Below are 15,972 nucleotides of genomic sequence, written 5' to 3'. Positions count from 1 at the left end.
TAACTGGAGACTGATGGGCTCCAGGGACTGGAGGTTTGCACGCCACCTGTGCCTCGCCTGAAATCTTATAATATGTGCTTCCAGCATCTCCTGGGTGCAGGAATCAAGGAAGGAAATCTCCCGAAAGGTGTTCACACAAGGTTTCTGACCCCTCCAGGATGCTAGATTCCCAGTTTTCTTTTGGGTGTCATGCTTGGGAACAGCATGGTTGATAGTAAGCCAGGACTGACTCTCGCTAACAGGGATCATGTCCCGGCTGAATTGTCCCAAGTTACTCCGCATGGGGGCTTTCAGGGATTTTTCCAAATGCTTCTGCTCTAAGCCCCTGGGTAAATCATTCCCTGATTCATATTTCTGGGGCCTCCTGAAGTCACTTCCTGACTCCTCTTTATCTTCTTCCAGAACCTTCACTGAGGTGACTCCTGAACATCTGCACGGGTCTCCTGGGGGGGGAAGAGAAGGAAGGAAAGGACGGAAGAAAGGCAGGAAGGAAGGCAGGAAAGAAGAAAGGAAGACTTTAACTCCCCCAATTAAGTTACCCTGCAGCCTTAGGGTTACGCTTCACTTTCTCCCTGTGTTCCTCTTTTGAAACATCTGTCCTCTTCAGTGTGCCTAAGAGTTTGTCGGATGTCCTTGCCATCAGGAGGAGCAGCGAGGGCCTTGTGTTAGGGAAGTAGGGGGAGGCATTGCCCCACATATACACAAGGAAACAAAGAGACACTGGTATTCACTGCCGGAGCCAGGATTTACAGATCAAGCTCATGCCAAAGCTTATTTTCTTTTGTTTCTTTTTATTTGTTTCTTTCTTTCTTTCTTTTCTTTTTTCTTTTTTTTTTTTTTTGCGTCTCACTCTGTCACCCAGGCTGGAGTGGCACGTCACAACTCATCACACCCTCCATCTCCTGGGATCAGGTGATCCTTCCACCTCAGCCTCCTGAGTGGGACTACAGACACACACCACCACGCCTTGCTGATTTGTTGATTTTTTTTGTAGAGACAATATCTCACTATGTTGCCCAGGCTGATCTCGAACTCCTGGGATCAAGCAATCCTCCCACATCGGCCTCCCTAAATGCTGGAATTACAGGCATGAGCCACCCCACCCGTTCCGAAGCCCATTTTCTTTTCATCACCCCAAGCTATATCTCAAAGGGATACTGAAAATTACTCATAAAATACAGGGACCCTCAAAGAAGTTCAGCTGTAGGATAATTTCACCCATGGCCAGCCTGGGAGAGGAGAAGCCACCACACGTACAGGGAGGTGGGCATCTCCTTCCTGTAGGAGGAAGCCTGGGGTCCCCCGCCAGGGAGTCCCCCTCCTCCTCTTACATACATCCCTCCCCATCCTCCCAACTCACAGGGCTGCACCTATGGTATTCTCAGCTTCAAGAGGTATCCTCTGTGCTGGCAGAGACTCCTCTATACCGCCCACAGGGCACTATCTGTATCCGGAAACTTTCTGCCTCTTTTTCCCAACCTCCATTTCTACTGGAGACTATGTCTAGTTCCCAGAGAGAGAGCGAGCCCTGTCTCTACTCTTGGTGCCTGACTCTCCCAATTCTCCTAGGTCCTGAGCAATGAAAAAACCCTGACCCTCAAATCCGTCCGCCAGGAGGATGCCGGGAAGTATGTGTGCCGGGCCGTAGTGCCCCGTGTAGGAGCCGGGGAACGAGAGGTGACCCTGACTGTCAATGGTAAGACTCCTATTGGGGTGGCTCAGAGCGGGAGGAAGGGGTGAAGAACCCAGGCATCTTGGTACCAGGCATTGCCCGAAGGGGCTGTCACTGGTTCTGGACCTTGCTATCAACCTCCAACTATGGGTCAGCAGCAATTATGTCTACCTCTTGGAGTCCCCATCAAGCCCAGGCCGAGGGGAGGAAGGGACTGGGTAGTTTTCTGATCACCTGTGTCTTTCTTTGTTACCTTTAAAAGGGTCTGCCCTACAAGTGGTAGGTGATAAATTTTATCCTGGCCAGGAAAATAGTGTCAGCGGTCACTAGGGGGCCAACACAGATCCCATATCTCCCCTTTGGTCCATCCACCATGACCTTGGCCCATGGAGATTTTAAGGAAGCATCTCTGTGGCTCCTGGTCAGCCTCTTCCTGTTTCATCAGGTGAGCCACTCAACCAGGGAGGTTTGTCACTATCTCCAGGAGACCGAGTGTTCAAGTTCCCCTTTTTTTTTTATTGGAGTCTCACTCCGTTGCCCAAGCTGGAGTGCAGTGGCACGCTCCCAGCCACCGCAGCCTCGACCAGCTGGGATCCAGTGATCCTTTTACCTCAGCCTTCCAAGTAGCCGGAACTACAGGCACGCACTACCACATCCGGCTAATTTTTTATTTATTGTAGAGATGAGGTCTCACCAAGTTGCCCAGGCTGGTCTCGAACCCATGGGCTCAGGTAATCCACTCGCCTCAGTCTCCCAAAGTGCTGGGATTACAGGCTGAGCCACCAAGCCCGGCCAAGTTCCCCTTTTTTGAGACAAGCCCTTATTCTGTCACCTAGGCTGGAGTGCAGTGGTGTGATCATAGCTCACTGCAGCCTCAAACTCCTGGGCTCAGGTGATACTCCCACCTCAGCCGCTCAAGCAGCCGAGACTACAGGCACATGCCATCATGTCCTGCTAATAAAATAAATAAATACCACTTTTTTGTAGAGGCAGGATCTCACTGTTGCCCAGGCTGGTCTCGAACTCCTGGCCTCAAGCAATCCTCCCACCTCAGCCTCTCAAATTGTTGGGAATACAGACACGAGCCACCAAGCCCAGTCTTAGGATCTCCATTGAGGGCAGGGAACATGTCTTAGCATATAAAATAACAAGAATTACAGCAGGAGAGTATTTTCATGGTGGGGCTAATAGATGAATGACTGAAACTTTTAGGAGCAAGGACCTCAGGTGAGGCCTGGATGATGGGATATACATGGTCACGGAGAATCTGGAACCTAGCTCAGGCCATACCCAAGAAGGCTGTGGCGCCAGGATGCCAGTCCCAACATCCCTGCCATAGCAGGCGCTTGGACCATAGCTAGAATGCAAAGTTGCCGGTTTGACTTCTCTGCCGTTTCCAAAGGTCTTACCCCACCTCTGTCATGGCCGTGGCCCTTTGGGAGCCCCCTGTCCCCACCATAGTCTGCCTCAGATCACAGCCCCGAAGCTCTGGGCCTCTGCAGACACTGAGCCACAGACCCATGTTTGCAGGAAGTCCGGGCCCCGGAGCAGGGCCCTAGGAAGGGCACTGAGGCCTCAGAATTAACCCTGTAGGTGTCGCTTCATCTCCACCCAGGAAGTCGCCCCCTGACAGCCTCATCCATCCTCCCCCTTTCTAGAAGACTAAAACCAGCTTGGTGCCTCCTCAGCCATCCCTCTCTGCTGTCCCCATTAGCCAGCCCCCCCCCCAAGCCTATTTCCATGCTTCTCCCCCTCTCCCAGAGCTGTAGCAGCCCCAGAGGGAGAGAGAGTCCACCCAGAGCACTCATAGACCACCTGTCCTGGGCAGAACCTCGACCCGAGAGCCCTCCTGCCCGTCCTTGTGTCCTCAGGATGCCACCAATAAATTGGCACTGCAGGGCTAAAAATAACCGCATCTGATCGCGCCTCCACATATCCATGGCAACACACAGGCTGCAGCTTTTCCTTCGGCGCGCCGGTGTCTGACACTTGGCTCTGGTGAGATCAGCGGCCTCTCTGTGGCCCGGCTGGAGAGGGCGCTGGAGCAACGGGCCATCCATCCGTGCCTATGACCAGCTCCTCTCTGCTCCGCTGGCCCCATGGCCAGCAGGCCGGGGACATCAGACTCGCCTGCGCCCCAGTCCTGAAGCTATTAAATGAGCATCGTTTCTGGGGAAAAGAGGGTAGATAAAGGAAGCCCGACATCTGCTGTCACCTTAGATGTTCAGGCATTGCCGATGGAGATTTAAAGAGGTTTCTTGAGGAGAGGACATCCCCTGGGGAACACACGCCTGGAGGGACATTTCTCTCAGAGGAATACCACAGCCCGGGCCCAGGCTATGCCCTCTGGGTCTGTCTTTTCTCCCTCCTCTGCCTCCACCCCTTCTGGCACAAGCTCTCCTGGGTTGCCAGGCAGACAAAAGCTAAGGGGATTGGAGAGAAGCAAGGTAGCTGCTCGTGTATTTCTGCTGCAGGAGGGTCACCAAGCCCAGAAGCAGGGGATGGATGAAGTGGCCCAGGGAGGGGAGCCTGCCAGACCCGCCAGGGGAGTCAACTGTCTGTTCCCCCTGAGGGGCTGAAGCCCAGTGGACAGGGCCTGGGTGCGGTGGACACTGTGAAAGCACCCAGAATGAGACCGGGTTCTCACCGCCGCACATCGCAGCCCGCAGACAACTGCCGGCCAGGAAGCAGTCCTTTGGGAAATAAGTTGGCACAGACCTCACCGACCAGGCTCAACCCGGGCATCTGCAAGAAGGGGAGAGAAATCATGCTACAGATGACTCCCTAACCCCTGCTTTTTGTTTTGTTTTCTTTTTTTTTGAGTTGGATTCTCACTCTGTCACCAGACTGGAGTACAGTGGCCGCTCCCTGCCACCGCAGCCTCGATCTGCTGGGCTCTGGCGATCCTTCTGCCTCAGCCTTCCAAGGAGCCGGAACTACAGGCGTGCGCTACCACGCCTGGCTAATTTTTTATTTATTGTAGAGATGAGGTCTCACCAAGTTGCCCAGGCGGGTCTCAAACCCACGGGCTCAGGCAATCCACTCACCTCAGCCTCCCAAAGCGCAGGATTACAGGCTGAGCCACCGAGCCCGGCTGTTTTCTTTTAAGAAGCCCATCAACACAGATGCATTTGCTGATGACTTTTAGAACCCCTGACAACCCCCGCCCCCCAGGGAATTCCCAGTTCCTGGGAAGCCAAGGGAAAGGTTTTGTGGTGTCATCACTTTTGAGCCCAGCTGCAGAACAGATCACCCTCCATGTTCCTAAAGCATCCAGCCCTCAGCTCTTCTGCTCCAAGCCTTCATGGAGCTAAGGGATGTGAATTAGGCAGGCAGGCTCAGCCCATCTTAAAGCCATCTCGGTAGAAGCCCTGACCTCAACTCAGTAGACGCCATCTGAGTGTCTCCGATACCTTTCCGCCCCTTGGCAGAGAGCTGCTCATAGAAATGCAAATCTGTTTTAATTAAGGTGACTAATAAACAGCAATTATGTTTGCAGCAATTTTTGTTTTGTTCCCTGCATAATTTTGCCTGTTCTCCACATCCGTTGCTCTTAGCTCTCTCTCTCTCTCTCTTCTGTTGTCTGCCATCTACGTCCCAACCCTTACCACAGGAATTAGAAAGCAGGTACAAGGGTTTCCATTCCCACACCTGGCCCTCAACGACCCAGCCCAGGCAGGAAGATAGCTGAGCAAACAGCTGAACTAGCTGCTCCTTCTCTCCCCTTTCACTGCCAGGTGGACATCACACAGGAAAGACATGGGTTAGATAACAGGCAGAACCGGACAGGGAGCACTGTGGAATGGGCGATGCTCCACCAGGTGGACACTCTTGGCTGTTCAGTGTGATAAATGAGACAGGGGTTCAGAACCCGGCAGCCATAAACTCTCTCTCTCTCTCTCTCTCTCTCTCTCTCTCTCTCTCACACACACACACACACACACACACACATTTTGGAATAATATTGGGGTCCATTTTGGAGCCAGCCCCGCTCTCACCTGGGCTGCCCGAGTGTGTATGTGTATGTGAAGGCAGACCAGGTGATGAACTGTAGTATCTCATAAGACACTCGTGGGTTTAAGGCTATGAACATGGCCAGCGCGTTCCTCCTATTCGGGGTGATTCCCGCCCTTGGAAGGGACACATCAACCATTTCTCTTCCCGGTTGGCAAGGCCGGCAGCCCTCCCGTTTGTTAGTCAGGAGCGCCCTCTGCTGGCCGTCTGAGAAATGGCTGTCGTGGAGCGGCAGACCAAGGCGGAGGAGTCCTTCATCCCACACCTTCCCCATCCCCTTCTCAGGCTTACCACCTCCTTTAAAGCTTTCCTCATCCGCCCGATAGAATTATTCTCTCCGCTCTGAAGTCGGTTAGCACTTTATCTGCACCGCGCCCGTGGTACTAACACTCTCCACCCTTTATTACAGTCATTTATATCTCTGGGGATTCTGACTTAGAAGCACTCGCCACGGTCCCTTGAGAGGTTTATGACTGAATGACTAATTTATCCTGAGTCCCCCGCCTTGCACTCTGCCTTGCTCATACAGGCCTTCAGCAAGCGTTGGCTGGATGCTTGGCTGCATGAATAAACAAACCACCGAACCCACCCAAGGGAGGCCAGCCGGGACTGCCCCTCCCGGGTGCCTCACGGTGCCGTCTCTCCACAGGCCCCCCCATCATCTCCAGCACCCAGACCCAGCACGCCCTGCACGGCGAGAAGGGCCAGATCAAGTGCTTCATCCGCAGCACCCCGCCGCCCGACCGCATCGTGAGTGGCCAAGGAGGGAGGACGGGGCGGGCCTGCACCCCTCACCCACCCCACCCCGCCCCCGCCCCCCGGCAGCTTGCGTTCACTCCTGCCCATAGCCCGTGGCCGGCCAGGGGGTGCCCACCTCCCAGGCGCCTTTCCTCGCTGGGGAACGTTATCCCCGCCTCCCTCTCTTGGAAGGGCATCACGGAGACAAAAGTGTGGCGGGATCCTCTCCAGAGCAGGCTGTGCTCCCCCCACCACACCTCCTCCACCCCGCTTCCTCTCCCTCGCCGCGTTGGGCAGGCGTTCTGCTGAGCTGGCATTAATGGTTCTATCCGAATTCTGCACCTGAGGGGCCGGGGGAGCTCAGGGAAAAGACAACGCCTTCCCTTTCCTGGGCTCCAGGCCAGTCTTAGCAAAATCCTAGAGTGTAGTTTAGAACTGGTGACCCCTTTCTGGACCTCCCAGAATCCTCCTCTCCAGGTCTCCAAGGCTCTTAGCATCCTGGGACCCTGCCCAGGATAGCAAGAGTTGTCTTCTCTAAAATGAGCATTTCCGTGCTCTCTCCTTTCCTCCAGATATTTGCACTTTTTGTTTTTATATATATATTTTTTTTTAATTATCAATTTTTTTGTAGAAATGGGGTCTCGCTATGTTACCACAGGCTGGTCTCAAACTCCTGGGCTCAAGCAATCCTCCTGCCTCAGCCTCCCAAAGTGCTGCGATTGCAGGTGTGAGACACTGTGGCAGATATTTGCATGTTTAGAGGGAAAGTCATGCACCCAAATCTATCTGAAACTGGAGAGATCTCAGGCGTGAAAACAAAGAGTGGGCATTTGATGACACTGTTGGGGGAAAATACTTTTAACAATTCCCAATGCCCAGGACAATCCTGCTAGAAAACTGCCCAGGGTCCACTCCAAAGGGCAGTTCTACCTTTTCACAAGATAGCAGTGCTCAGGAGGGAGAGAGCTGGGCCAGGAGCTGAGCCTCTGAAAACTCCCTGGCCACCCAGGCATGCAAAAGTGGAGGCACCAGGTTGCACAAACTGAAACTGTCATCTAGTAAACTTAAGTTATTATTAGACTACTGTTGTTGCTACACACTCTCTCAAGCACTCCGTTCACTTACTGTCTGAAAGATTCACACCAAAATTGTAAGACTTCCCGGATAAAACTAATACCTCCGCCTCCTGCATTCACTTCACTATTTTAAAAACATTATAGGGCCGGGTGCGGTGGTTCACGCCTATAATGCCAGCACTTCGGGAGACCGAAGTGAGAGGATTGCCTGAGCCTACGGGTTCAGGACCCGCCTGGGCAACTTGGCGAGACCTCATCTCCACAATAAACCAAAAAATTAGCCAGGCATGGTGGCGTGTGCCTGTAGTTCCAGCGCCTTGGAAGGTTGAGGCAGAAGGGTCGCCAGAGCCCAGCCGGTCGAGGCTGTGGTGGCCGTGAGTATGCCACTGCATTCCAGCCTGGGCGACAGAGTGAGACTCCAATTCAAAAAAAAAATTATAAATGTAATACATGCCCATTGTAAAATATTCCACTCTCTTTGGGGGCACTTTTACACCGTTTTTCTCTCCATAAATATCTATTTGTAGGCCAGTGGTTCTCACTGGTCCCAGGGGACATTTGGCAGCGTCTAGAAACGCTTTTGGTTGTCACAGCTTGCAAGAGTGCTGCTGTCATCTAGTGAATAGGAGCCAGGAATGATCTGGTCCAGAATGACAGCAGCACCAAGTTTGGGGAACCGAGGCCCTGTGGGCACCGACTGCACTGCCCCGTTCTCCTGAACACTAAGCCAGGGCATTCAAGGTGCGTGAGCCAGGGCTTCCCGCTGAGGTGTGGATGGCGCATGTAGACTGACTCTGAGCCCAGGGAAACCACCACCCTTGTAAACTAAGGTAAATGAAGACGATGACAAACCCAACTGGCTAAACCCTCCTCAAAACAATAGCACAGAAAGGGACAATTAGACTCGGTCCCTCAGGGCTACTATTCTACCCCAGACCTGCCGGAGGCAAGAGGGAGCGTCTCAGGAGGCTCAGGTTGCTGCCAGCAGAGCGCCCTCATTGCCAGGAAAAAAACGCTCCACATGGCCCCTCCTTGAGTGGAAGTACCCTCTGAGTTGGCCCCAGCCTCCGTGTGTGTGTGTGGACATGTGGACGCATGTTTACGGGCGGTGTACACTCGTGTGTATGAGCACATGCTATGCCTGTGTGTCAAGATGTGTGTACTCATGTGTGTTGAAGTGTGTACATGTGTTGTGATGTGTGTATGTGTATTATGGTATGTGTATACATGTATAAGCATACTTATGTGTGCGTACTGTGAGAGTGTCTATGCATGCTCTATGTACGTGTGGTATGGCATGTGGCATATGTATATATATGTGTCTGCATGTTTGTAGTGTGTCGTGGGGTGTGATATGCATGCATTATGATGTGTAGTTATGTGTGTTGTTGCACGTGTGTGCAGACGTGTCTGTGATGTACTGTGTTGTGTGAATTTTGGTGTACACATGTGTTCTGATGCATGTTTATGTGTATCACGGTGTGTGTGTGTGTGTATGTGTGTGCCATTGTGTGTGCACATGTGTGTGTCCATGTTTGGAGTGGGTGTGGTGTATGTATACACATGCCTATAGGTACACATGTTGGTGGCATGTGTGTATATTTGATGGCACTATTGGGGAAAAATAATGCATGTTTATGGTGTTGTGGTGTGTGCACACATTTATGAATGTTTGTGGCATGGTGTGTGTGTGCATACCTGGGTGTATACATGTTAGTGGTGTATGTATATTGTAATGTATGTGTGTTGTAGTGTATGTGCGTGTATGCATGTTTTTAGTGTGTCATGTGGTGTGATATGCATGCATTCTGATGTGTATTTATGTGTGTTGTATTGCACATGTGTGCAGGCATGTATGGAGTGTAGTGTGTTGTGTGTGGTTTGGTGTATGCATGTGTTTAGATGCATGTTTATGTGTATCGTGGTGTGTGTGCATGTGTGTGCATGTGTATGGTCTGATGTGTGTTTGTGTGTTTGCATTCAATTGTGTGTGCCCATGTGTGTATGTGTGTTTGTAATGGTAGTGCTGTATGTATACATATGCCTGTAGGTACACATGATGGTGGCATGTGTGTATATGTATTATAATGCATGTTTATGATGCTGTGGTGCGTGCATATGTGTTTATGTATGTTTGTGACATGGCATGTATACACGTACCAGGGTGTATACGTGTTGGCGATATGTGTATAGTGTGATGTATGTTTGTATGCTTTAGGGTATGCATATGTGTGCATGTTTGTGGTGTATGTGCACATGACTGTGTGTACACACGTTGGTGGTGTGTATGTTGTGATGTATGTAGATGTTGGCTATGCGTATGATGTGATATGTGTGTATATATGTTGTGATGCATGTTTATGTGTGTGATAGTGTATGCATGCTTGTGGTATGTCTTTGTGGACACATGTTGGTAGTGTGTGTGTTGTGATGTGTGCTTGTGTGTGTTGTATTGTGTGCATGTGTGTGCATGTTTGTGGTGTGTGTGCACATAGCTGTGTGTACACATGCTGGCAGTATGTGTGGCATAGTGTGTGTACACGTGTTGGCAGTGTGTGTGGTATGTATACACGTGTTGTGATGTGTGTTTGTGTGCTGTGGTGCATATGCATATGTGTGATGTGTACATGCACGTGGGTATACCTGTGCACACAGGTGCCAGAGTATGAATGTGAGCCGGGAAGCAGCACGCACGGGGTGCTGGTGTGAGTGTGGCCCCTTCTGATTCTGCGTCCCGGACAGGCCTGGTCCTGGAAGGAGAATGTGCTAGAGTCGGGGACATCAGGGCGCTACACAGTGGAGACCATCAGCACGGAGGAGGGCGTCATCTCCACCCTGACCATCAGCAACATCGTGCGCGCCGACTTCCAGACCATCTACAACTGCACCGCCTGGAACAGCTTCGGCTCTGACACCGAGATCATCCGACTCAAGGAACAAGGTGAGCCCTCTCCCGGCCCGGGGCAGGGCCGGGGCACGGGACAGAGCAGCAGAGCACCTGCAGAAGCTGCAAGGTGGGTCAGCAGCCAAGAACAAGCCCCACGTTCCTCCTGGCAGCCACGCAGCCTTGGCCTGTCAGCAGCCCTCCTCAACTGGGCTCCACTCTGGAGCAAGGGGCGCTAGCCTCCACCAGGAAGCAAGAAGGGGAAGAAAACTGCTCAGTGTGGTGCTTCCAGAGCGAGGTTTCGGGGAGAGGAGGCCAAGGAGCAAGCAGGGTGGTCACTGTGAAGTGTGCCCGCCAGCCTCCGGAGGTCCTGCCTTCGTGCACTCCGCCCTCCCTCTGGGCCCTGGTCTTAGGGGGGCACTAGACCTAGGCAGAGCATGGGACACACTGGCACGGATGTGTCGGGAACCTGGCCCAGGCCCAGTTAAGACCACACGCCAGGCCAGTTACCCAGAAGCCCCACAGAGGGCACCCAAGCTATAGCCGAGGGGCAACGCTTCCTTGTGCGGATCCCTGATGTGGGGGTGGCTGGGCTCAGACCATACGCAGACCCCCAGGAGGCACCCGGACCACTATCTCCAAAGGCAGCGCTGGGCAGGAGGGCACAGAGCAGCTGGGCGGGTGAGGGGAAGGAAGGAGAAGCCTCATCCTGCTGTGACCCCGTGTGCTGGCGGCTGTAGCTCCTGGTCAGATCTTGGAGCACCCGTCTTTGCACAAAGTTCTTGCACAGACTGTAGGACCGGAAGCCTCGAGGGGCACTGAGCGGTGGTTCCAGAGGGCTCCGCCATGGCCAGCAGCACACTCAGTCCAGAAATGGGCAACAGATCTTGCCTCACTGCCAGCCGGGGCTAAGCTATGGTGGAACAGGAATTCATGCTCAACCGGGCCTGGGACTCTAGCTGGGCCCAGAGGCCGGGAGGCCTTTGTCCTGGCAGCCTCAGATGCCCTCCAAGGTGAAGACCCACCCACAGGCCGTCAGGCCCTGGTGAGAGATTCTGGACCAAGCAGGTGGTCCCAGCCAGGCCACCAGGCCTCAGTGGACCACGTGGTGATGGCACCTATGGATCCAATCGTTCGGCATCTCCCAACACCTCTTCCCTAATAGATGCTGCTTTGCATAACGCTTTGCACATAATTTGCATAATATCATCCACACATCATCCCGAACCTTCCTGGTCCCCTGTTGCCTACCCTCCGTGTCTTCCCCCTCGGTGCCCCCCATGCCCTCCCCTAAGTGTTCTCACCCAACCTCCCCAGACCCCTCCGAGACGTGACCTCTCTCTTGGGTCCCTAGCCCCTCTGGAGTCTCTGAGTCAGTCTGAATGAACTCCAAGTTCAGCTGGGCTAGCCTGGATCTGTCAGGGGTCCCAGAGACATGACTGAGGAGGGAGCCCCCTCGCCCCTGCCGCCTCCAGGTAGCTGATCCCCCAGCCCCACCCCACCCCGGCCAGCCAGGCCCTGGCTGTGGACGCTTGCTTTATTTCCAAACAGGTTCGGAAATGAAGTCGGGAGCCGGGCTGGAAGCAGGTACGGAAGGAGACCATGAGAACCACCCTGGATGGGGGGAAGGGGCTTCTTGGCTAGTGGGGGAGGGACCCAGAAGGGGGCAGGGAGGCCTGTGCAGGCCGCTAACTTCTCTGCCCTCCCCCGTCCCGAGGGTGTAGTGTAGTCAGAGCAGCGGGGAGAAGGGTTCCCAGCCAGCTTGGGTCTAGGGACCCCAGAGACCTGTCTCCTGTCTGCACCCCACAGCTCCTCCCTCACCTGGACAATGGATCTCACCCCTCCCCCCATTCCTTCCATCTCTTCTCTTCAGAAGTCCTGACTCCTGTCCCCTGGGTCAGCTCACCCCTGTCCTGGCCTCCTCTGTCCCCAGGCTCTCCCTGCCTCTCCTGCTTCTCCACATCATCACCAGTGTGGTCATTGCTTCCCAGGACACCGGGCCCCCAATCCCTGCTGTGGCTTGTTTAATCCGTGCTTGCCGCCTGCCGTCCCCTCCCTACTCCCACAGTCCCCTGTGGAAGTGTCATCTCCTCTCAGGCCGAGGCTGTGTGGCAGGGCCTCCCTCCCTGGCACCCTGTAGCAAAGGGTTGAGTGGCTCCGTCTTGGGACCCCACGAGAGATAAATGTCCCCTCCCCATTCCCAAGCAGAAAACTAGAAAAAATAATCAGGAGGTAGCAAGTCAGACTCTACAGCCATGCTGAAGACTCAAAGGGTCCTCTGACCCAGATCTCCTGCCACACTGGCCCCTGGCCTGTGTTCCCCCCTTCAGCAAGTTCCATACGGGGCCCCACCCCCCTGGGCAGATGCACCTCCATCAGAGCACCAACCCGGAGGGCAGGCTAACTCCCAGAGGCCCCTGCAGCCCACACAGAGCATTTTCAGCCTCCTGTGGTATTCTCCGAGTCCCCTCGCAGTCTGCCCTGACACTGAGGAGCGGTGTCCCCCTGTTTCCATTTCACGTGTCTATTCACACTCACCTGCGCTCCCTGACACCTTCCTCCCTTGGCTGAGACTCCTCAGGCCTGATCCACCTCTTTGGGTGAAGGGGAAGCCGAGTGGGGACAGCCCTTCTCTTGGGTTCCTCTCCTGGGGAGGAGCAGCTTGCACAGGCAGCCTGGGCCAAACCTCAGGAGGCCAGGCAAGGAGGAGATGCACACAGACAGGTCAGGAACTGGGAAGGGATGCCACCCCAGGGTCCACATAGCCACACAGCTCCCCCCTCCCTCTGTCCCTGCGTACCTACCTGGGGACCATTGTCCAGCTAAGATGGCGCCTCTCTCCCCCGACCCTCAGCTGTTACCACCTCAAGGAAACGGTCTCATACGATGCCAGGGTCAGAAGGCAACTTAGATACGGCCAACCTTGCTCTTTAGGCTTGGGATGTGAGTTCAGCTGAGACAAGCCCTGAGTTTTTCCAAGAAAACTTAACTAGGAATCCGAGGAGAAACTAAATCAAACCCAAATTAACCAATGAGCTTCTCGCACAGTTTTCCTTTCCTAATGGAATTAAAGCCCAGAGACAGAATCATCTATTTGTCAGAGCAAACTCAACCAAGGTCACGTCCCTATTCTCAGTCCTCATTGTTGAGACCAACCCAAGCACTCCCTATTTTCAATCCTTGAGTGTTTGCCACACCTACTCCCTCTTGGTCCCCTCCCCTGTCACCCCTGCAGTGGTCTCATTGCCAGTAGGTGGGTACTGAGTTTGTGTGCAGGTCCTGGGTAGCAAGGGAATGGCCGGCATCACCAACACTGCCAACCAGAATGCCAACCCCTCCGGCAACAGATCTCCGGCAGAGGACAAGTAGCTGCCCCCCCACCACCCGACACCTCCTCTCAGCAGCATTTTAGGGACCAAGGTTTGAGGTTTTCTCTTTAAAGAAAGCAGCAACGATGAAAAGCTAACCCTTGAGCCAGTCTGAGTTGCCCGAAGTCATCCACACTGATGAATGTAGGGTGGGGCTGAGAGGGGCCCAGGCTTTAAAAGGAACTTTCCTAGCCTTTAAGGTGGTGACCTGCTGCGGTGGCCCCTTCCAGGACAGTAACAGGAGCCAGTGCTGAGCAGAGTTGGGGAACAGGTCTGCTCCAAGGCCTCTACTACATTCCCCCAGCTGAACCCCATAGAGGTGGCCACCATCCTCATCCCTGTTTTACAGATAAGAGAAGTAAAGTCAGTCACTCAGAAGAAGGGATAGAGCCAAGACGCAATACCACAACAGTCTGTGGGCTGTACCAAGCGCATGACACTTGGAGGATGCCGTGTGATACAATGGGCAGTGCTTGGGGGTGTGGGGAGGAGTGGGCGAGTGAAGGGGCGGGGCAGTAAGAAGAGACCTGGATTTACTCTGGCTCAACTGCAGCTGTGTGTCCTTGGCCAAGTCACTCGATTTCTTTGGGCCCCAGCAACTCTGTCTGTGAAATGGGAGGCCCGGACTCAGTGGGCCCCAAGTTTTCCCTGCCCCGACCCCAACATTCTCTAGTTCTATTCCTGATCAATTCTTCAGGGTCCCAGATAATGTGCTCAGGCCCCATAGGCAGCCAGAGAAGGTTCAGGACTGTCTGGAAGATCACCTACCCATCCCCTGATCCCCCAGCATCACCCTTTCCCTCCCCACCTCTCCTGGGCAAGGGCAGGAGACAGATGCCGAGACTCAGCAGGGCATGAGGGCCTGCCTCGCAGGAGGGGAGCGAGGGTGCTCAAGGGCTGGCCTAGGGGGAGAAGCAGTAGGCCTGGGGACCAAGAGAAAGGAACATCTCTCCTTAGAGAGGTGGCAGTGGGGGCTGCGATCCTGCTCCTCTGCCCTCTGGTACTTGGACACCTGGGGGCTACAACCCCTGATGGCAGCAGGCCAGGGAGGAAGCTGCCTTGGATCTGAAGACTGTCCCTAAGAGCTGGTTGTCCTCTAAATGCATCTGGGAAAGGAAAGAACAAACTACACAAACAAGGGCAGTGACCATAGTCATTTTTCAAAGAAAAGCCAGGACTTATGACTCACTAGCCACTGCGTGACAGAACATTCCTGTTTAATGCCAAAGAGAGCTAAATTGTGCCAGCCTTGCCCCTTTTCTGAGTCTGCCTGCTTCACTCTTCTTCCTCTGTCCCCTTCTCCAGTTCCTCCCTGCCCCCTCCCTCACTCCTACCCCCCCATGTCCTCCACCCCAGTCTTTGCTGTCCCAGCTAGAGACGACCCCTGTTGGACTCTGCCTCTGCCTGTGCCTACCCACAAAGGCATTTCCCAGGAAGGGCCCATGTGACAGGGGCTGCACCCGAGGGAGTGTGTGAGGTCCTAGGGGGAGAGCGGGCTGTCCCCCATTCCTAGTTCAGCTGTGCAAACTTCTCTCCCACAGAGTCTGTGCCGATGGCCGTCATCATTGGGGTGGCCGTGGGAGCCGGCGTGGCCTTCCTCGTCCTCATGGCAACCATCGTGGCTTTCTGCTGTGCCCGTTCCCAGAGAAGTACGGGAGGGAGACCCGGGATCTCAGGGAGGGGGACAGAGAAAATGGCCAGGCTTAGGCTGCCCCGGAGAGCAAGTAAGCAGGAGTGCAATGAACAGGGGCCCTCACAGTGCTGTGAGCCGCTGGGGCAGGGATTGGGTCGGATGCATCATTGATGGGCGGTGCCTCGCGTGGTGTCTGGCTCAGAGTGGGCACTCAGCTGATGCTGACCCAGACTGGGCTGAACTTCATCCGCAAGGCAGTCAGCCAGCACTTGGGATTGAACGCACGTAGCTCTCTTGATGGGGGACTGTAGATAGCCTGGGAGTGGGGGGAAGAAGTGGCTTGACCCTTGCTCTCCAAGAGCTGCTAGCCTAACCAGAAGGACAGATCACTTGCTTGGGGGGAGTGGGAAGTGGAGGCATTTAAGGAATTGCTTTGAGCAAATTTTTTAAAGTCTTCAATCCTTAGCAATAATATTCTAGTGTTTGTGCATGCTTAAAGAACTGTGTGTACCCGAATGTCCACACCGGCCACAGCTGTGAAGTTACGTGGGCTAGACTATTATGCACATGTATGTCAGGATGGCAGA

The 15,972-nt window shown here is 54.0% G+C and overlaps 1 protein-coding gene across 2 annotated transcripts in view; it reads left to right on the top strand.

Annotated features, from left to right (window-relative positions):
- Positions 1 to 15,972, top strand: part of KIRREL3 (kirre like nephrin family adhesion molecule 3) — a 145,058-nt gene that overhangs the window by 121,204 nt on the left and 7,882 nt on the right. The window contains exons 11-15 of one of the 2 annotated variants that reach the window (XM_021709439.1): positions 1,570 to 1,696; positions 6,336 to 6,436; positions 10,243 to 10,441; positions 11,936 to 11,971; positions 15,294 to 15,401. In XM_021709439.1, the coding sequence (XP_021565114.1) occupies positions 1,570 to 1,696; positions 6,336 to 6,436; positions 10,243 to 10,441; positions 11,936 to 11,971; positions 15,294 to 15,401 (571 nt within the window). The remainder of the gene's footprint in view (positions 1 to 1,569; positions 1,697 to 6,335; positions 6,437 to 10,242; positions 10,442 to 11,935; positions 11,972 to 15,293; positions 15,402 to 15,972) is intronic. The other variant, XM_008051744.2, reaches the window with a different exon arrangement.

The sequence above is a fragment of the Carlito syrichta genome, unplaced genomic scaffold (assembly GCF_000164805.1).
Source record: "Carlito syrichta isolate Samal-C Ts95f unplaced genomic scaffold, Tarsius_syrichta-2.0.1 Scaffold230023, whole genome shotgun sequence".
NCBI classification, from domain to species: domain Eukaryota; kingdom Metazoa; phylum Chordata; class Mammalia; order Primates; family Tarsiidae; genus Carlito; species Carlito syrichta.
This window is presented reverse-complemented; position numbering and strand designations above follow the sequence as displayed.